General features: G+C 35.5%; 1 protein-coding gene and 1 non-coding gene across 5 annotated transcripts in view; one reads left to right on the top strand and one right to left on the bottom strand.

Moving 5' to 3' along the window:
* EXOC6B (exocyst complex component 6B) overlaps positions 1-22,070 on the top strand; it is a 660,637-nt gene that overhangs the window by 91,315 nt on the left and 547,252 nt on the right. For all 4 annotated transcript variants that reach the window (XM_054545544.2, XM_024241893.3, XM_063713219.1 and 1 more), the window contains 4 exon segments: positions 1,846-1,893; positions 3,713-3,803; positions 3,905-3,950; positions 16,650-16,854. In XM_054545544.2, the coding sequence (XP_054401519.1) occupies positions 1,846-1,893; positions 3,713-3,803; positions 3,905-3,950; positions 16,650-16,854 (390 nt within the window).
* On the bottom strand, positions 12,983-13,175 carry LOC112132223 (U2 spliceosomal RNA). The gene has a single exon (XR_002914022.1). It is a non-coding gene; the product is annotated as a U2 spliceosomal RNA (small nuclear RNA).

The following is a 22,070-nucleotide window of genomic DNA, read 5'->3' on the forward strand; positions in this document are numbered from 1 at the left end:
TTGAGTAATAAGCTCTATTTTTAGGGAGCCACTTTACTTCTGATAGCTCTTCAGATAGTTGAAGGGCAGCCATTGTTTAAGTATGGTTTATAGTATATAGGGTCCAGGTATGGGGTATAGTGTCTCCAAGTGAATATTTTTCCCCTTTCTTGGCTAAAAATGGCTTCGTCTGTTTTTCCTGTGGTATAGCTTTGACTCCCTCTGCAAATGTGTTCACCTCTAACCATGCTTCATCTTGTAAAGCCCTTCTTAAAATGTGGCATCCAATTGTAAATTTCATAGTGTGGTATTACTACTACCTTACCATCACGTTTATTCTACACCAGGGGTTAGCAAACTCTGTCTCTTAGGCCAAATCCAGCTTGCCTCCTGTTTGTATAAATAAAGTTTTATCGGAACAGAGCCATGACCTTTCATTTACCTTTATTTTCTTTATGGCTGCATTCCTGCTACAGAGGTAGAGTTGAATAGTTACAACAGAGATTGTATGGCTTGCAAAGCCTAAAATATTTACCATCTAGCCCTTTATGGAAACAGATTGCTGACCCCCTTTTAGACAATGCTTCCATTAACATTGTCTTAGATGTGCATTTTGGACGGCTTTATCACTCTTAATTTGCATTGAGCTCAGCGCAATAAAACCACAAAGTGTTTCACATGTGGTGCCATTAATTAAATAATAAAGAGGGAATTTGCTGGTTTCTTGCCTCCCTTTCTGGTACTTAAAAGAGGCTTCCTGGAGGAGTTCAGATTTCATTTTGGCTTTGGATGGAGGTGCATATGGTAATCTGCTTTGAATGATAGTCCAGGTATAGTGTATCATTCAGAGCAGTGATTTCAAAAGTGTGTTCATTTAAAAAACTAGCTCCTTGAGAAGATCTTCAGTTAAAGGGTATTATGTTAGATAAATTTGGAAAACATCCTATATGATATCCCTTTCTTGGGCATTTACAGTGTACATGTGTGCTCGCATGTTCATGGCTGTGTGCATGTGCAGAGTACCTGCTAACTAACACTTCTTGATGTCCTAAGGGACATAATAGGAAATGCTAGGTTAGGGGATGCACTCAAAGTATAAGGAGTAGCAATTACTGGTGGAAGGCTAGAAAGCGTTTATTAAACAACATTTTAGAAGTTAGTATTGCTTATGTTTTGATATCACAGATGATGAGGAAATTACTATTCTATATAATTAATTTTTTCCATCATTGAAATGTCAAGAGTGAATATCAAAAAAAGTAGCTGCCATTTCCTTTAAATAGTGAACTCTGGATCATTTAAGGGCTTATTCACAAATTTTTGACTATGTGATGGAGAGATTATGTTGGAAAAATGGAAGTATGGAAGTGTTAGGAGCTGTTAAGAATTAATGATCCAAAAAGAATGAAGGTAAAGCATTTTCTAAAAATAAGATAATAAGCAAACAGGGAAACTTTGACTTGAGTTGAAAAGTTCAGTGTATACCCAACTTTTCTAGGAATACATTGGTGAAATGAGGAATATCTGTATAAAATTTGTACTTTCTATTTTATTTTTCTCTCCCCTTTTTACTCTTGTCTCCCCAAAGTTAAAGTGTGATCTTTAGTTATTATAGTATGTTAGTTTAGAACTGTTCTAAACTCACCATATTTGTTTGCAAATTTTTCTTTTCAAAAGGTCATGCAAACATCCAGTAGAAAAGTTGACATAATTTAAACCCGAGAGAATGCCACTGGACCAATATGTAGTGGAATACTGAAAATATTTAACTACCTATTCCTAATCTTTTCATATTAAGTTTAGATCTTTTTCAACTATTGTCTAAATGTTTGTTTTTTATGAGTTTAAATTGTCTTCTCTCCACAGAATCAAGTGACGGATACTAATAGAAAACTACAACATGAGGGAAAGGAAGTAAGACCAGTTTACCTTTTGAAGAAATCTTTTCTGTTTCATGCCACTCTCTTTTAATGACTATGTTATTCATTTAGTGGTTAAGACTGTAAGTAGTATGTTGGAAGTACTTGGACATTATTGTTGCTTTTCCTAATGTTTATCTGAATTAAATGAACATAGTCACTGGGAAGTCTAAAGAGAGAGGATACAGCCTTCTTAGTTGTGCTTTTAAATAATTGACTTGTCATAATACAGTAATGCTGTTCCTCTGCCTGGAATGTTATTTCCTCAATATTCACCTTCTTCAAATCTTTGCTCAAATGTTGCCTTCTTAATGAGGTCTTTCCTAACCACCTTATTTGAAATTGTAGTCTCACTCTCACCCGTGCATTCTTTTGATCCTTTCCCACTTTTTCTTCATTGTGCCTGTCATGCTCTGATATTATATTTAACATATTTTTACTTATTTTTTTTTGTCTGTCGTTCTCCATTGGAAATTAAACTCCATTAGATTAGGAATTTTTGCTTGCTTTATTCATTGCTGTATCCCCTCCATCTACCTAAATAGTGACTGGCACAATGTGGATGCTCAGCAAATATTTATTTAAAAGATTAATCAACCAGGCACAGTGGCTGAGATTATATGCTCTAATCCCAGTGCTTTGGGAGGATGAGGTGGGAGGATCACTTGAGGCCAGGGTTTGAGACCAGCTTGGGCAACATAGTGAGACCCCGTCTCTACCTGCCCCCAAAAACAAAAAAACAACCATAACCAGGCATGGAGGTGCATGCCTGTAGTCCCAGCTACTTGGGAGACTGAGGTGGGAGGATCTCTTAAGCCCAGGAGTTCGAGGTTGCATTGAGGCATGATTGCACCACTGCACTTTCAGCCTGGGTGACAAAGGGAGACCCCATCTCTATCCCCCCACCGTAAAAAAAAATCATTGATTCTATTAATTGACATATTTACCATTTAAACCATCACAGTTTACAATATTTTTTATATCTATTTGCTCATTTGATCCTCATGGCCGACAAAATCAGGACAGGTATTATCACTGTTTTATTGATGAGGAAACTAAAACAAATGATTTGCTGTATTTTACATAGTTATTGGCAAGGCTGGGACTAAAACCCAGGTTTTCTGACTTGTAGTACATGACTGTTCTCTGTTATCATGCTTCTTTCTTATCACCTAATACTTTTTTGATGTTTAATTTTAATAACCTTTAAGATTAGCTTTTGATTGTTTTATCAGTGACTTAGGACTATTCTCTTGTTCTTTTCTGCATGGTATCTAAGCAGATAACAACATTTTTAGGTATGGGTATAGGATGAATGCTGCAAGTAGATGTGTAGATTATTACTTTTTAAAGAAGTTTGTCTCACATTCTAAATTCTGTGGAGTACAATTTCTTCTAGTTATGTTATGGTATGACTTCTGATAGAAGCCCTTAAAACGGGCTAGGGGAATAAAAGTGAGCTACTTTTCAACAAACTGTAACTTTTAGAAAAGCCACATCTTTTAAGTATGTGGGTTTATTTGTTGAAATAGAGATTTAGTTGAAGATAGTTTTTTTCTCCTGGATAACCCTTGTATTTTAGGACTTCATTTTACCTAGCCCTTCCTAGTATTGTATGTATCTTGGGGAGAAAGCGGGAAACGTGCAGGAATGTTTTACTGGTGAGGAAAGGCAGTTCCTTAGTTCACTTGGCAGGTCTTACTATGAAACTGTCTGGGATTTTCTGATGAATTGAACACAGTGTGGAAAAATGTGACTGAAAGCTTTTTATTTACAGCCATTGGCATAATTCAGTCTTTTTCCCTCTTGCCAAGCTGGTAATAGCAATGGAAGAGCTGAAGCAGTGTCGACTACAACAGAGAAATATTTCTGCCACTGTTGATAAATTAATGCTGTGTCTTCCAGGTGAGGAACTGGAAATGGAGAAGGATTCTTGGTGTAATTTTTTTTTGCTTTATTTAGGCTTTCTCTAAATCATGTTTGTGTATTCTTTTCTTTCTTTTAAGTGCTAGAGATGTACAGCAAACTGAGGGACCAGATGAAAACTAAACGGTAAGATTTTTTTTTTTAATCGAACAGTTTTTACTATCTAAAATTTCTGTTATTTAGAATACTTATAGGTCCATATTTAGCATAACTTTTCAAAATTAAGTTTCTAGCATCTTCTTAACCTTTTGTATATTTATTGATTCATTCTAGATTTATTTATACATATTAGTGGTATGCTAATGTGTTCTGTCATGTATTATGTTTAATAAATAATACTTACAGTTAGATTTTTAAAAGATCCAGTCTTTTAGGGAAAAGCATATACCTATTTTAGTGATAGTTGGTTTGAGATATATTTTGATTCATTTAATAGTGTCGTAGAAAAAAATAGTACTGGTTTTGGTGCAAGAGTACATTAACTGGGGTTCTTAAAAACAGAACCAATAGCGTGTGTGTGTGTGTGTGTGTGTATGTGTATCTCTGGCTGTTTACCTACTGGAGAGGGAAGTATTTATTTTAAGGAATTGGCTCACATGATTGTGGTGTATAGCAAGTATAGCAAAAGCTGCAGTGTAGTCTGGCAAGCTAGAGTCCAGTGAAGAGTTAAGATAATAGCTTGAGTCCAAAGGGACTCTTCTGTAGAATTCCCTCTTCCTTGGGCACAGTCAGCCTTTTTCCTATTAAGGTTTTCACCTGTGGTGGAATGAGGCCTACTCACATTATGGAGGGTAATCATCTTTACTCATAGTCTACTGACTTAAATGTTAATGTCATCTAAAAAATACCATCACAGAAACATCTAGAATAATGTTTGACCAAATATCTGGCTCCTATGGTCAGCCAAGTTGCCACATAAAATTAACTATCATAAAGGGGAAGGGTGAGGTTAAATTCAGAGGATTTCTCTTCTGTATGTTGTTTTCTTCTAAAGGAAAATCTACAGTGAGTCTATAGTTCTGCTCCCCAAACTAGAATAAGCATCTCCAACCTCTCTGCCTTGAGATGCCCTGTAGTATGATGGGGATATATGAAGCTATAGAATAAGCAAAGCATATCTTCCTGGAATGTTAATTTTACCTAGGTTTTGAGGGAAAAATTATACAATTAAAATATATTTAATATTGAGATAAGAATATAAATATTATGGATAAAAATTCAAAATTCTCAAGAATTTTGAAGCTGAATCATTAGACATTAAAATAGTAGGACATGCTCTGATAAGAGAACGTGGATAGAATACTATGAGAAGCTCTGTCTGAGATATGAAAGTAGTATTAGTTCCCTAATATCCTTTTAGTAAAGTTCTAAAATTATAGAGAATTTAAAGTCACCTGTGAGCCAGGTTCAGTGGCTCACACCTGTAATCCCAGCACTTTGGGAGGCTGAGGCGGGTGGATCACTCGAGGCCAGAAGTTCAAGACCTGCCTGGCCAACATGGAGAAACCCCATCTCTACTAAAAAACAAAAAAAGGAGCTGGGCATGGTGGTACACACCTGTAATCCCAGGTACTTGGGAGGCCAACGCATGAGAATTGGCTCACATGATACCTCGAATTTGGGAGGCAGAGGTTGCGATGAGCCAAGATTGCACCACTGAGCTCCAGCCTGGGTGACAGAGTGAGTCTGTCTCAAAAAAAAAAAAAAAAAAAAAAATCACCTGTGTACCAACTTCTCAGAATTAACAGATATTAACAGTTTTCCAGTTTTGATTCATATATGTGTAAACAAAAAAATATATAGTATATATATAAAACATATATATGGACAGAAAGAGGTATATATATATATATATACTTTAAAAAATTACAGATAAAGTTTATGTTCCCTTCTTCAGTCCTATTCCTTTCCTTACTCTCCTGAGGAAACCAGTATCATAAATTTATTGAATGTTCTTCTATTCTGTGCTTTTAATATTTATAAATCATATATTGTTTTGTTTTGTGTTTAAAAAAGTTTATGTAGATGATTCTCAGTCCTTATTTTGAGATCTGTGTATTCACTCAACAAAGATGAATCGAGTACCTACTATGCGCTAGGCATTACTCTTGGTGCTGGGGATACAGCTGTGAATAAAATAGATAAAAATGTCTACCTCTGGGGCTTGCATACTAGTAGGCAGCTTATTTTCTTTGTGTATAGATACAGTTTGCTCGTTTTAATCACTCCATGGTAGTCTATTATATGAATAATTCACATTTCCCCTGCCAGTTCCAGTGATTATCATAAGTGCTGTTCACCAATATTTCTAGCTGCTTCCTTTGGTGCAAGGTAGTATTATATTTCCTGGGTTCCCTGTGTATATTTCCTGGGTTCCCAGTTCCATGTGACTTTTTCTGGCTGATAAGATGTGAGCAGAAGTGATATGTATCACTTTTGGGCTTAGCATTTAATTTCGCTCCAGAGTTCTCTTATTTTCCCTTGTTTTTGAAAAATGGCAACTCCAAGATGCTGGTTGAGTCCCTGAGTAACTTCAGGGAGCATAGCCTACCTGCCAACCCATTATGAATGTATAACATGAGTAAGTTTTAAATCTTTATTTTAAGTCACCAAGATTTTGGGAGTGGTTATTGCTACAAGATAACTATCCTTACTGATACTATTAGGGACATTTGGTATGTTTCCAGTAGTTATGACAGACAGTGATACAATAAATATCCTTGTTCTTGTCTCCTTGGACTCACATTTAAAATTTCTTGAGAGTGTTGTTCTTTAGATGTTGCTATGCATGGAAATGATATTATAGGGATTAGTTAAATACAGATTCTGATTGAATAGGTCTGGCTGGGATCATTTCTGAGATTCTGCATTTTCTGCCACGCTCCCAGGTGATGCCAATTCTGTTGGTCTAGGGTCTATACCTAGAAGGAGATCAGCTGGATCAAAGAAAGAGTTTACATGTCTTTGATCTTATCGTTGTTCTCTATGGTGATTTCCCATTTATCCTACCATTGTTATTTTGTGGGAGGTCCTGTTACTCTACCTCTTGGTAACATCTATATTGTCAAACTTTCTGGTTTTTGCCAGTCTCATGATTGTGAAATGATAGATCACTATTGTGATTTTTATTTTATTTTTATTAGATTATTAGTGAATTTAGGTTTTAGGCATGTGGGTTTTCTCTCATCTGCTTCCTGCCCACTTTTAAGTTGTTTATTGTTTTCTTTTTCATTTATAGGAATTATATACTTTGGATGCCTTTTCCTGTTATATATTGTCTTCCAATGCATGGCTTACCTATTAACATTACATAATTAGTAGTTTTTGTTGCATAGAAGTTTTAAGTTTTGGTATAATCAAATTTATTTTGTGGGTTTCAAAAAATTTTAGTTTTAGACCTTCTTAAGTTCAGTATAAATAACAGTGTCTTTTTCTTGAACCAGTTGAAAGTAAGTTGCTAACATGACACACCGTCATCCCCAATTACTTTAGTGTGGTTCCTACAGATAAAGACATTCTTCTATGCAACCACAGTGCAATAGAGAATGGACATTAGCTTTGAAATATTTCTAGCACCTAATCGGTATACCCAATTCAAGTTTTGCCAGTTGTCTCAATCATGTTCTTTCTAGCAAAAGAATCCAGTTCAAATCACATGTTGCTTTTAGTTGTCATGTCTCTTTAGTCTTTTTCAGTCTGGAACTGTCTTCAGCCTTTCCTTGCCTTTCATGACTTTATTACTTTTGAAGATTACAGGACAGTTATTCTGTAGAATGATCTTACTTTCTTTAAAAATCTCTCATCTGACCATCTCTGTTTTTAAATTAGACTATTTAGATCTTTTACATTTCATACAATTATCAACATACGGGTTTAAATCTACCATCTTCTAATGTATTTTCCATTTATCCTACCTGTTCTTTGTTCCTTCTCTGTATTCTTGTCTGTTTAAAAAATCAATTTCTATATTTCAGGTTGTTGTTTTATATTTAGTAATGCCCTATTATTTATACCTCTTTGTTTTACAATTTTTCCTTGGTATCCTCAGTGTATTGGTTACAGAACCCCTGGGATAGGGGACTAGGTGTAGACGCTTAAGTCCCTTACAAAAAAATGGCATGGTATTTGCATACAACCTATACACATCCTCCTAAAACTTTCAGTCATCTCTAGATTGCTTGGAATACCTAATATAATGTAAATGCTATGTAAGTAGTTGTTACACTGTTTGGTTTTATTTGTGTTTTTTAAAAAATATTTTTGATCCATATAGTTGATTGAATTCATAGATCTGGAACCTGCAAATATGAAGGGCTGACCGTTATTTTTTTCCTGGTTCCTTCTATCTTTTCAATGTATAACTTACAATGAGTCTTTAAATATTACACCAAATCACACACAATGCAAGATTCTTATAATGATATTCTTCCATTTTATCCTCCCTTATGTCATTGTTGTCATATTATTGTTATGTTATTGTGTCATAAGACCTATGACAACAATATAGTGTAGTGACACACATGTTCATTTTTGCTGTAACTTTTAAAGAAATTTAAAAATTAAAGAGAAAAACTGTCACATATTTATCCACATTATTTTAAATGTAGATCCAAGTTTGTATCTGGTATTATTTTTCCCTTTTGGTTAAATGACATCCTTTAATATTTCTTGTTGGATCAGTCTGCTGGCTATGAATTCTCTCAGAAATACAGTATTTCTGAAAAAAGTATTTATTTCACCTTCAGTTTTTAAATTGAATTACAATTCATATATCGTAACATTCATCATTTTTAAATGTACAGTTGAATAGATTTTAGTATATTCACGTGGTTGTAACATCATCATCACTAGCTGATTCTAGGACATTTTCATTACCCCAAAAAGGGTACCCATTCCTTGTACCCATTTCTCTTTCCTCGCTGCCCTGGCAACCACTAATCTACTTTCTGTCTCCATAGATTTGTCTGTTCTGAACATCTCATATAAATGGAATCATACAATATGCAGCCTTTTGTGTCTGACTTTTTCCACTTAGCATAATGGAAGGTTTTCAAGGTTCATTCGTGTTGTAGCATGTATCACTGTTTCATTCCTTTTTATGGCTGAATACTCTCTCATTGTATAGATATACTGCTTTTAGTTACCTTTTCATCAGTTGATGGACATTTAGGTTATTATCACTTTTTAACTATTATGAATAATGCTGCTACAAATGTTCATTTACAAGCTTTTGTGTGAGCATATGCTTTCAGTTTTCTTGCGAATATACTTAGCAGTAGAATTTCTGGGTCACATGGTAAACATTTGGTGCACTTTGTCTCTCTGTATGTTTTACCATTTTGAGGAACTGTTAGATTCTTTTCCAAAGTACCTGCACCTTTTTATCTTCCCAACAGCAGCATAGATGTTTCCAATTTCTGCATAGCCTAGTCAATACCTACTATTGTCTACCCAGGCCAGGTGTGGTGGCTTACGCCTGTAATCCCAGCACTTTGGGAGGCCGAGGTGGGCGGATTGCTTGAGCCCAGGAGTTTGAGACCAGCCTGGCTAACATGGCAAAACCCCATCCCTACTAAAGATACAAAAATGAGGCAGGTGTGGTGGTGTGTGTCTGTAATCCCAGCTCTTTGGAGGGGCTAAGGCATAAGGATTGCTTGAACCAGGGAGGCGGAGGTTGCAGTGAGCCGAGATGGCGCCCTGCACTCCAGCCTGGGCGACAGAGAGTCTGTTTCAAAAAAAAAAACAACCCTTATTATTTGGCTTTAATGTAGCCATCCTGGTGGGTGTGAAATAGTATCTCATTGTTTGCCTTCATTAAAAAAAAATCCTTGATGTATATAGAATTTGAGGTTTATAGTTTCATTAGTTCATAAGACATGATTTCATTGTCTTCTGGCTTCTGCAGTTTCTGAGAGATGTATAAGTAGCCTTACCTTTGTCTCCCTGTAAGTAATGTGTCTTTTCTCTAGCTGCTTTAAAACTTTTGTCTTTATCATTTGTTTTCAGGCAGTTTGATTTTGTGCACTTTGGTGTAAATATGTGCACACATGTGTGTATTTATCCTGCTTGTGGTTTGTTTAGCTTCTTGGATCTGTGGGTTTACAATATTCATAAAATCTGGAAAATGTTGACATTATTTCTCCAAACTCTTTTTTTGTCCTTTTCCCATCACCATTTTGGGACTTCAGTTATATTAATATTTATGTTGGACAGCTTGATTAACCCCACAGGTGACTTGAAGATCTTTTCTCCCCACCCCCTCAGTCCTCTCTGTGCTTTATTTGAGATAGATTTTATGGCTGTATTCAAGCACATTGATCTCTCTCATTTGCATTGTGTAATGTGTTAGTCCCTTTCAGTGACATTTTCATTGCAGATAATATATTTTTCATGTATAGAAGTTACGTTTAGCTTTTTATGTTTTATTTCTTTTATTATTTGTTTTTCTTTACATACATGTACATTGTTCTAATTGCTGTTTTTATGTACTCCTTTGCGAATTCTGCCACTTCTGGTATTTTTTTTAGATCTTTCTGCAGACTGATTTTGTTTTTCCTGGTTGTAGGTCAGTTCTTTGCTTCTTTTCATGTCTAGAAAGTTTTGATTGATTAATGAACATTACGTTGATGAGTCTCTGGATTTTGGGGTGCTTTTTTTTTCCTTTAGAGAGTGTTGGGCTTTGTTTCAGCAAATGGTCAGTTGATTGCAGATCAGTTTGTTACCTTCAAACCCAATTTTTAAGCTCTGCTTAAAGGCCCACCTTTATTCCAGGGGAGTTCAGCTTTACTAAGTAAGACTTGATCCCTCTATAATCCACTCTGAATAGCTCAGGAGTCCCCAACCACTCTTCACTTTGACTGTTCAGAGTTTGAATGTTTATCTGCCTTGTCTGAGATTGTTGAAGTGTTCATCTTACCTTCCCCTGGCTGGTCTCCCACCCTCTCCCTTCCTTCCTTCTTTTTACCTATCCATGTGGAATTTCACTTTCTCTATGCCTGTCCTAGTACTTAGCAGACTCAAGGGAACCCCTGTGTAAATTTCTGCAGTTCTTTTTCTGCATTGCTCTTTTTTGGGGGAACTCTGCCACACAACTTCAAGCTGCATCAACTTTCCTGAGCTACTATCACTGATTCTTTAAGTCAGCAAGGCTGCTGAGCTCTGTTTTGATTTTTTCTGGCTGTGCCCATGACCTAGAAGTCAACTTTAGGTAGATAATCCTGGTAATTATTAAACTCACCTTGTTTGTTTCCCTTTTTACAGAGACAGCAGTTCTATGTTGCCTGATGTCCAGTGTCTGAAAATGGCTGTTTCATATATTTTTGCCAATATTCTACTTGTTTATAAAGTGAGAGATCATGTCTGTTCCTTGTTAGGCTTTCGTAGCTGGAAGTCTGTTTTTTTTTTTTTTTAAGCTATAAATACTGATTTTTCTACTGCATTTTGTGCTCCCTGGGGAAAGGCATCTGAACGTCTTTCTATCTCTCGTGCACAGAAGAAATTATGTATTTGTTAATGATGCTCTTTGATTAGGAATGACACTAATATTTTTCTGTGATGAAAGTTTTTATTTCATATTTTATCATACTCTGAATTTTAAAAAATTTCTTATAGATAGTTGCAATTTGCTTTCAAGGATCACTTCCTAGAATTTTAGAAACCATCCTGTGAAAGAATTCCATGGTATGGCAAGAAAGTACCAAAATTTAATTTGCTTGGAATCAATATTCTTCTTCTTGCTTTAGCATTCAACCATGTCTGTTATTCTGATCATGGTTACTCAGTTTGTAGGATTATTTAGAAGCTCTTTCCCTGCCTTCCTCCCTTTTATTCTCTGCTTTTATTTTCTTTACTTTAGTTCTGATTGTATCTCTGTTAAGGAGCCTGCGTGAGAAGAGGGGAGAGAGTGACCACACATACAAGTGAAACTTAGGAATTTGCCTTTTGATTCAGTTTTAATAATGTTTGGAGATTGTCAAAAGTACGTCAAAATCTAATTTTGGATTTCCGTGGTCACTGGACATAATTTTTTTCTTTTGGTGCCTGCTATACAGGTATTAGTTGGCTATCATTCTTTAACCTGTCATGGATATTGAAATAGACTAGACATTTGAATATTACTGATATGTTATAGTTAAAATGTGACTATACTGGGAAGGGACAATGGGGAAATAGGGTGACATTCTTTGTTGCCAGAAATCACTGGGTTTTGTACTAATTAGCCTTGAAAAATGTGGAGCTATTTGACAGACCAGATGTTTTCAGCATGAGCCATGTGTCTCATCAGTGAATGTGCCTTGCGTCTGCAGACAACATTGTTGAATTTTCCTCATTCTATAAACAATGTTCCAAAATATAACTAAACCCCAAAGTGTGTTTATCTTTTTGGCTTAATTTCTGGCTTTATATCTGTTCTAAAGTTTCTCTCTAGAGGAATTGCATTTTATTGCACATAGCTCTTCATACCTAATTGTAGTATAAACACCATTCTGTTTACACTAAACCATGTGAATTGTATTGTTTTTGAGCCTGTAAAATTTTAATAAGAGCAATGATTTCAGATTTACCTATATTTGTACTTTTATTTCTAAATTTAGGGGGAATAAAACTTTCTTCCCTCCATTTACTTAAACAAAGACTTTAATTTTTGGAACACATGAGGGAAAACATTAAAACAAAACAAAACAAAACAAAAAAACCAAGTAAAACCAGTCTCTAGTCTTTAGCATTTGTGGTACTAAATTCATTGGAGCAAGAAGAGTTTAAGTATCTGCTGTGAAAATCATTCTTAAAGTCTAAAATAGAGCTATAAGTCTTTTTTCTTTTTAAGGATGGAACTGAATTTTTCCTATACCAAATATATCATGGGAAACATGGAAATTAGGAAATTAAAAGTATGAAGGAGAAAATTATCTTGTAATATTGCCATCCAAAGGAAATTAGCTCGTAATATTGCCATCCAAAGGAAAAATATCATGGCTAATATTTTTGTATTTATTTTTCTCATTTTGCTCTCTACTTTTGTGTGTGTGTGTGTGTGTGTGTGTTTCCAGTGATATATATCTCATATATGCATACATGTTCATAATTTATATAAGTATTTATAATTTTGAAGAATATTGTGATTATACTTGTAAGATCTATTTTTTTTTTTTTTTTCCAATTGGAGCACCATTCCTGGAGGTACTGCAATGCCAGGTTGATGCATGGAGTGGACTAAATAAGTTCCCATTTTATCTCCCTGCTGCAAAAATCCATTTAATAAATATTGTCCTCTGATAAGAGGATGTGTCAGATATTAAACTGATAAATCAGATATTAAATTTGATCTTAGCCAAAAGGCCAAGAGGCAATTAGATCTATTTTTTGAAATGATTTTCATTCAACAATATTGGAAACATTTTGCTATTTTATTAGCCTTTTACTACTTCTTATTAGACATCTAGGTTAGTTTTTTTATTTGCTAATATAAATAATTCTATAATTCAAGAGGCTTATACATATTGCTGTGCATCTTTTTTTGTTTGGAAATGCAATTGCTTAAAATAGTTGTTTTGCTAAAATTCTTCATTGAAAACTTGTGTCATTAATAAAAACTTGTTTGTCAGCTGGCTGTGAATTCCATTATTGAAACCCCTGATGTATTACAAATTATTTTTAAGAAATATTTGGCAATTTGATTTGCATTTTTTCACATATCAGTTAAACATTTTTTTTTCATATGTTGGCCCTTTTTGGTTCTTTTGTGAATTTTCTTTGTTCATTTTTTTTTTTTTTTACAAAAACAACTCATGTTTATTGATCTTTTTTCTTTGAGATGGCGTCTTACTCTATCACCCAGGCTGGAGTGCAGTGGTGTGATCTCAGCTCACTGCACCCTCCGTCTCCTAGGGTCAAGCGATTCTCCTGCTTCAGCCTCTTGAGTAGCTGGGATTATAGGCTCCCACCAACATGCCCGACTAATTTTTGTATTTTTAGTAGAGAAGAGGTTTCACCATGTTGCCTAGGCTTGTCTTGAACTCCTGACCGCAAGTGATCTGCCCGCCTCAGCCTCCCAAAGTGCTGGAATTACAGGCATGAGCCACCACGCCTGGCCTATTAATCTTTTAGGTACACATTACAAATAAACTTTACCAGTTTTTCTCTTTATTCTTATGTTTTCTTTGCATAACTTATTTCATTTTTACCTATTCAGCTTTATTAATCTTAATTTTATTTGTCCTTCTATGCTTATAGAAGCTTTCCTATTAGACAAATACCATCCCTTTTATTTTTATGGAATGTCCCTCTGTGTTACTAGCAATATTTGTTGGCTTAAAGTCTTTTGTTTCTCATAATAATATAGCCATTTCAGCTCTTTTGTGGTTCCTTTGTTTTTTATTTTTATTTTTTGACGGGTCTCACTCTGTTACCCAGGCTAGAATGCAGTGGGCTGATCTCAGCTCACTGCAACCTCTGCCCACCCAGGTTTAAGTGATCCTCCCACCTCAGCTTCTCAAGTAGTTGGGACTACGGGTGCATGCCACCACACCTGGCTAATTTTTTTGTAATTTTTTTGGTAGAGATGAGGTTTTGCCTTGTTGCCCAGGCAGATCTCAAACTCCTGAGCTCAAGTGATCTGCCCACCTTGACCTCCCAAAGTGTTGGCATTATAGGTATGAGCCACTGTGCCCAGCCTTGTGGTTACTTTTTTTATGGCATATCTTCTTTCCTCTTTTACTTTCAACCTATTTGTATCTTTGAATCTAAGTGTGTTTCTTGTAGACAATATGTAGTTGGATCATGCTTTTTAAGTCCTGACAATGTTGGCCTTCCAATTGGAGTGCTTAGTCCATTCACATTTAATGTAATTATTGATATGGTTGGATTTTGTTCTTTGTTTTCTATTTTTCATGTCTTTTTTTGTTGTTTTTGTTGCTCCTTTACTGCTTTCTTTTGTGTTACATATTTTTAGTGTACTATTTGAATTCTTTTGTTGATTTTCAAATGATATATATTTTTGGTTTTTAGAGGTTGTTCTATGGATTATAATATGCATCTTATCACAGTCTACTGGAGGTCATTGCTGATATAAATTTGGTATAATATATAGTAGTAGTTTTGCTTCAATTAGCTCCATTTCTTTCCTACTCTTTTGTGCTGTTATTGTTAGATATATTACACTTAAATATTTTGTAAACCCAATGATACAGTGTTATAATCATTGCTTTAAAAAGTCTTATCTTTTAAAGAAGTTAAGAAAAGAAAAAAAATATTTGTCTTTCATATTTAGCATGTATTTACTATTTCCCATGTTCTTCGTTTCTTTCTGTGAATTCAGGTTACCATCTGCTGTCATTTCCTTTCGGGCTTCCTTTAGTATTTCTTGTAAGGCAGGTCTGCTAGCAAGGAATTTTCTGTCTTTGTTTATCTGGCAAGGTATCATATTTCACTTTGATTTTTAAATAGTCATCAGCTAATGATTGGTTAGAGGTTATGCTCAAACAAACTTGAGCGAGTAAGGTTTCCAGTCTTTGCTAATGAGTTTGTATATGGGTTAGGGACTACATTAAAAGCAGTTTTAAAGTCAGCTTAAACTTTTACCTACCTTCTTAGGTTTCCCATGTGCCTGTCTACAGCCTCCTAGTCAGCCAGGGATGAGTGGATTGCTTAGACCCTTTTAGGTGTCGCCTGCAGGTATGCATAGCCTCTCAGCCAGCTAGCAACTTGCAGTTTATCAAGCCCTTCTGTAGGTCTTTTATTTTTATGACTTCCTCGTTAAATTTCTGGTTAGTCCTTTGGTCTGTTGTTTGCCCCAACCCAAATTGTAACTTTCGACCAGTAGAGCTGGAGACTTTTCTTATTTATTTATTTATTTTTACTGAGTTCACTACTTTCACTAACAGCACCTCTCAATATGAGTTTTTTGCCCTCTTCTCCAAATTATGTCAGCCCCTCATCTCAGGAAAGCTGCTGGTTTTCATGACTAGCCATGGCCAATGACCAGGGGTGGAGAAATTAGATGGGGAGGGTGATGGAAGTAGCCCCAAGCAAGAAAGCTACAGAGTCCCACTGTTGAGCAGTTATTATGAATAAACACTTCTTGATTTGTTGTTCTCTTTTGTTTAGTTTCCAGAACCCTGAAATAGTTGTTTTGGATAGTTTACATTTGTTTTCTTTGGATAGAAGATTTGCCAAGCTTTTCTGTGTGCCATAGTTGGAAGTCTAGCCTTGGATACTTCATTTTATAGGATGAATTTTTTTTGGCATTGAGATGATCATTCTTTATTTCCTTTTATTTCTCTTTTTTTAAGACTGAGTCTCACTTCGTCCTCTAGGCTGGAGTGCACTGGCGTGATCTCGGCTAACTGAAACCTCCGCCTCCGGGGTTCAAATGATTTTTGTGCCTCAGCTTCCTGAGGTGGCTTGCGCCACCACACCTGGCTAATTTTTGTATTTTTAGTAGAGATGGGGTTTTACTGTGTTGACCCGGCTAGTCTCAAATTCCTGGCCTCAAGTGATCCACCTGTCTTGGCCTCCCAAAGTGCTGGGATTACAAGCATGATCCACCATGCCTGGCCCCTTTTATTTCTCTTATGTCATTAATTTTATTGGTAGCTATTTTAAATCTTATGCATTCTTTGGATAAAATCTTTTTTTGATTATAATTTCCTGGTCTTTTAAAGTATGTATTAGTTTTTAATAATTTGAGATTCTTTTCACTGATGTTCTCATTAAAACTTCATGCTGGATTTGTGTTAATGCACAGTGAAAACCAATTCAGGCTAGACATTTTGCCTAACCCTAAAGAAAACTGAGTGAGCTAAAGGTGATCAATTCCTTTTGTAGGCATTATCCTGCGCTGAAAACTCTGGAACATCTAGAGCATACCTACCTGCCTCAAGTAAGCCACTATCGATTCTGCAAGGTGATGGTGGACAACATCCCCAAGCTTCGAGAAGAAATAAAAGATGTTTCTATGTCCGATCTCAAAGACTTTCTGGAGAGCATCCGCAAACATTCAGACAAAATTGGAGAGACTGCCATGAAGCAAGTAGGTCTTGGGTTTATGATAGGTTGGCCAGTGGCTTTATCAGTATTGAATTAAACACAGGTTTCTCTTTGCCAAGTGTCTAGTCATTATCTTATCCAAGTTTCTTATCATTTTAGGGAAGTCCTTCATATTTATGGAAACATATGATTAAAAATGTTTTCTTTTTTTTTAACAGAGCAATGGACAATTTGCTCTGTAGATGTTGAGTAAATATTGATCAGTTGTGATGGTTTACATTGAGGTTATGAAGAAATTTTTCTATTGTTTGTATACTTCCCTTGACTTTGCATATAATTTGAAGCTCAAGATATTTTAAAGTTCTCCTTCTAGTTAATGACCTAAATTGTACTGCATGTGTCTTTGGCTGATTATTTACCACATAAGCAAGATAGCATGTTATATATGCATATTTCTGATATTAATAGGTATCAGTGAAAGAAGGCCTATTGGGAAATGCTTTGAATTATGATCAAAGAAAAGGATTTATTAACAGCTTATATATTAAAAAATATGTTAGCAGTATTTACATTTGTTAAAAAAATTTTCATTCCTAAGTCACCAAAGTCACAGGGAACATCTAAATTTCTTTTTTTAAATTATGAATGAAAGGTCAGTAATGTTTTATAATGGCATTTGCTCACTTGAAATTTGTCACATTGATTTTATTAAAAATTTTTAATATACCTGATGATGTAGCCTACAGCAACAAATACAAGAGTCAGTTGTTTATGGAAAGTAATTTTTGGTTCTGTAAACAATAGTGTTCTTGAATAGATCATTTGTAGTTTTTATCATTCTGTGAGGAATGAGGGAATAGATTATATTTCAAATCATATTTTAGGTCTCGACTAGCCTTGATAATCTATTCAGATGTCTATTTGATCTATAATATCTATTTGATCCTCCAAAAGAGATTCTCTAGTTACCCTTTCCTCAGGGAATGCAGATATTTCCCCTTTCTTCCTTTAAATTTTGTCAGTGTTATACTTCACAAAGTGCAGAATTTAAAACTAGATGATAAACCTGATAGAAATAATTATATGATTTCATTGTTTATAGTGATGAAGAAACAAAATTAATCAGTGACAATATACCTTAGCATTGCTGGGTACATATTTTGAATACAGGAATGAAGCTATCTTCTAAGATAAGTCTTTATTGTGGTTGGCTCAGTTTTTCCTAAGCTTTTAAAATATAGGAGAGTGTAGTACAAAGCCTCTATGGAAGTTGCCTTTTTAAAAATTGCTTTTTCTAGGCCTCTGCTTGAGAAATTAATTTACTTCCCTTTTGATGAAAGAGGAAGCCATGAAGAATATTACTTTATTTAATGTGAGGCTAGCTGGTCTCATTCCTTAATTATCTGAAGAAATTAAGACCCAGAGGAGGGAAGTAACTTGCTTCAAGTTCAAACAACTTGTAAAGGTCAGATCCTGCATTGGAATTCAGGTTGGGTTGAAATGAATTTGTCTACTGTGGTACTCAATCTGTGTAAACTATTAGCTGTTTGCTATATTTTTGTCATATAAAGAAATGATGAAGAAATCTTTTGTGAATCCAGGACTTTTAATTAACTGAGAAGTCTTCATTTCTTCTATAAAATATTTCATCTCAGGATCCTTGAGTAAAGATATGTTATGTTAACACATTAAAGAATCTTTTGTAGTACCGAGAGTGTAAGGAAGATAGGAGAGAGAAAATACCATGTACTTTGTACATAGTAGGTGTTCAATAAATGTTTGAATTCCCAGATAAGAGGGAGAGGAAGTGGTTTATTTCTCACTGCCTCAAGCCCAAAATAGTGTTTCTGGTTTGTGATGGTTTTCTTTGCAATGGTGATTTAAGGACTTAGAATCCTTCCATTGTATGGCTCTTCCATCTTTAAGATGGCTTTGAAGATTGCTTCAGAAGGGGAAAGACCAAAGAGTGTTGGATGTGGGAGGGTCTTTAAGGGCCAGGCATGGATGCCACACATTACTTCTACCCATATTCTGTTGGTCTGAACTTAATTATATAGCCATACCTATCTGTAAGAGAGGCTGGAAAATGTAATCTCACTCATTCTCGAACAGAAGGAGCATATAGGTTTGATGAATAATAGCTAGTATCTGGCACAGTCTACCTTCTGGTCATTAAATATCTTTTCATTCTTTCTCTCATACATAGAACACACTCACTCCTTCCCTAGGGGGCAACAGTCCATTGGCCCATGTAGTCACTACATCCATCTCAAAATCTAGTATCTTCCAGGGATGCTCAACCCTCTCCATAAGATTCAGCCATGGCTCTTCATGAGCTGGTAACTACTCAACTAAAATTGCAATTTATCTGCACTGGTGTCTCCTCCCACCCCCAATATACAATGAAGAAGCTAGAATAAAATAACTATAACAAAACCTTTCATTTAGAAAAGGGAAGAATGAGCGACGAACAATATTCTCTGCTTCATAACAAATCATATAATCTACTTAGGCAGGCCCTGGGAAGTTCCTCTGCTCTGGTAGTAGGGGAATTTCCTTGCTTAGACTTTGATTCCCTGGAAGGAACTCCTTTGCTCATTGTTCTCTTGAGCTCCTAGCTGCACGCTGGCTTTTCCTTGTTTTCATATATATATTTTATTTTTATATATTATATATATTTATGTACATATTTTATTTTTATATATTATATATATTTTAAATGTACACTTCTGAAGTAGATGCTGGGAAATATACATTCCTTAGAAGGCATACTTCTCTTTCTCTCTTTATATCTATATATCTATATCTGCAATTGTGTCTACATTTACATTTATATATGTCTTTTACTGCCTGCTTTTTGCTTTTTGCCTGAGGGTTGGTTTAAGGTTCTGAACAAACGTTTATTTTTATTTATTTTTATTTTTATTTTTTTAGATGGAGTCTCACTCTGTCGCCAGGCTGGAGTGCACTGGTGCAATCTTGGCTCACTGCAAGCTCTGCCTCTTGGGTTCAAGTGATTCTCCTGCCTCAGCCTCCCTAGTTTTTTGTATTTTCAGTAGAGACGGGGCTTCACCATGGTGGCCAGGATGGTCTCGATCTCTTGACCTCATGATCCACCCGCCTCGGCCTCCCAAAGTGCTAGGATTACAGGCGTGAGCCACTGCGCCTGGCACAAACGTTTATTAAAATTTAGTCCACATTTGTGTTTTTTTGACATTATCATTCCCTCAAAATGTGGTAGGCATCTCATCTTTTTCTTTCCAATAGGTTCTGTGCAGACACCATACCCACTGTTCTTCCCTAAATATAATTTTCAAGAATTATTTTATTTTTCTTCTCCTCTCTTTGGGAAAGTAGTGGAGATTGGGGAGCATAGCCCTTGCTTCATGCTTCTTTCTCAGTTTGATGGCCTTACATTGAGGTGATGTGAAACAGTGGGTGGTAAGATAATGCTTGAATCTGATCTCTGCCTCAGAGTTGAGTCACTTTGTTGAACTAGAAGCCTTCTTGGGACTTTATTGCATAAGCCTTTACTATTTTTTTTTTCTCATACTATTTAAGATCTGTATGTGTTCGCCTTTCTAACTCTGTGAGGCCTAAGTTTCTGGGACTACTTCTATTCCCTATAATTTCAGTCTGCAAATGAGCTAATACTTTTCTGAGCTTATCGTTTTTATGCAATACCTTGCCAAAAGCAGAAAGCAAATACCAGTGTACACTATAACTCTTACTCTTTATTCACTTATAGTGCAACAGGCCCAGTAGGGATGTGGTATGCCTATTCACTTATTATAGGTTCCAATTTTACCAGTTGTTTTGCCACAGTATTATAGGGCTTTTCAGCCTTTTAACTTGTTAAATATATGTTCTTACTGCCCACTGCCTGACCACTAAACCCATGTCTTTTATTTTAGATTTTTTTGTTGGGGGCAACACCGTATTTCCAACACCTGTTTCTGTATTCATTAAATAATGTTCCCTGCTGTAACAGACAAACTCTAAAATCTAATAATAGAAATTTTATGTTTTGCTTATGTAAAGACCAAAGTGCATGTCCCTGGTGGGTGACTCTCAAGACATCTAGGACTCTTCCACCTTGTGGCTTTCAAGGGTACCACAGAAGGGGAAAGAGAGTAAGTAATGCCTGGAGGTTTTTTAGGAATCAAGCTTATAAGTGGCACATCTCACTTCTGCCAATATTATATTGGCCAGAGGTCAATCACTGCAAAGAAGGCTTGGAAGTATACTCTAGCTATGTGATCAGGAGGAAGAAGAAATAGGTTTGGTGAATAGCTAAGCTAGTCTCTGCTATAACCTGCTATCATATAGCCTAGAAAGATAAATATCTTCCACGTCTCTTGCTTTTTCTTCACAATCTTATCTTTTCATCATTTTTCCCTATGTGTTTGCCTTCTAATTTACTAATTCAGTTTTTAGCTTTGTCATTACTGCTATTTAGAACTTTATTATTATTTTGTAGGCCAACAATCACAGTATTGGCTTTAAAGAATTTGTTCTTGTTCTTACATTCCTCCTGTATCATGGTAACTTCTTTTTCCAAACATTTCTAAGTATGCTTCTTTAGAATTGTACTGAGAAAACAGACTTGAAAGTCTTACTTAATATTGATAGTTGGTCTGGGCTCTTCTAGAAATTACATAGGTGACTGCTTTTTCTTGGTGAACATCCCTCTTTTTATTCTTCTACCCAATGTGTCCTGAGTTGCTGCAGTGATCCATGGGTGGACTTTGTCCTTGATACTGTGGAGCCAGGTTGGTACATTGGCTTCTTTTTGGGATATACCAGCCAAAACATCACTAAAGGGTTCTACCCTAATTAAACTTGAATGAGTAAATTAATCTCTAATAATTTATCTGAGATTGTAATCTCAAACTGTTTGTTGTTCAATTTTATTAAAAGATAAAACACAAAAAATACTATTTGAGGATCCTCTGAAGCATATGTGGCTTATGCATTCTTCTGTATGCAAGGTTTTATATAGAACTTTATCACTAGGAAGCTCTTTTTCTTTAATTGCATGTGGTAAACAGAATTCTAAAATGTCCTCCAGGATTCTTGCCGCCTTGTATGTACATCCAATAAAATCACCTTTTCTTGAGAGGGTGGGCTTGATCTAATCAGGGGAGATCCTTTAAAAGAGGGCCAGGAGGTCAGAGACAGAAGATGTTAGAAAGATTCAGTGCTCCAGTAGATACTCTATTGTTGGTCTTGAAGAAACAAAGTGCCATTTTTGGAGAA

The sequence above is a fragment of the Pongo abelii genome, chromosome 12 (genome assembly GCF_028885655.2).
Source record: "Pongo abelii isolate AG06213 chromosome 12, NHGRI_mPonAbe1-v2.0_pri, whole genome shotgun sequence".
Taxonomy (NCBI): domain Eukaryota; kingdom Metazoa; phylum Chordata; class Mammalia; order Primates; family Hominidae; genus Pongo; species Pongo abelii.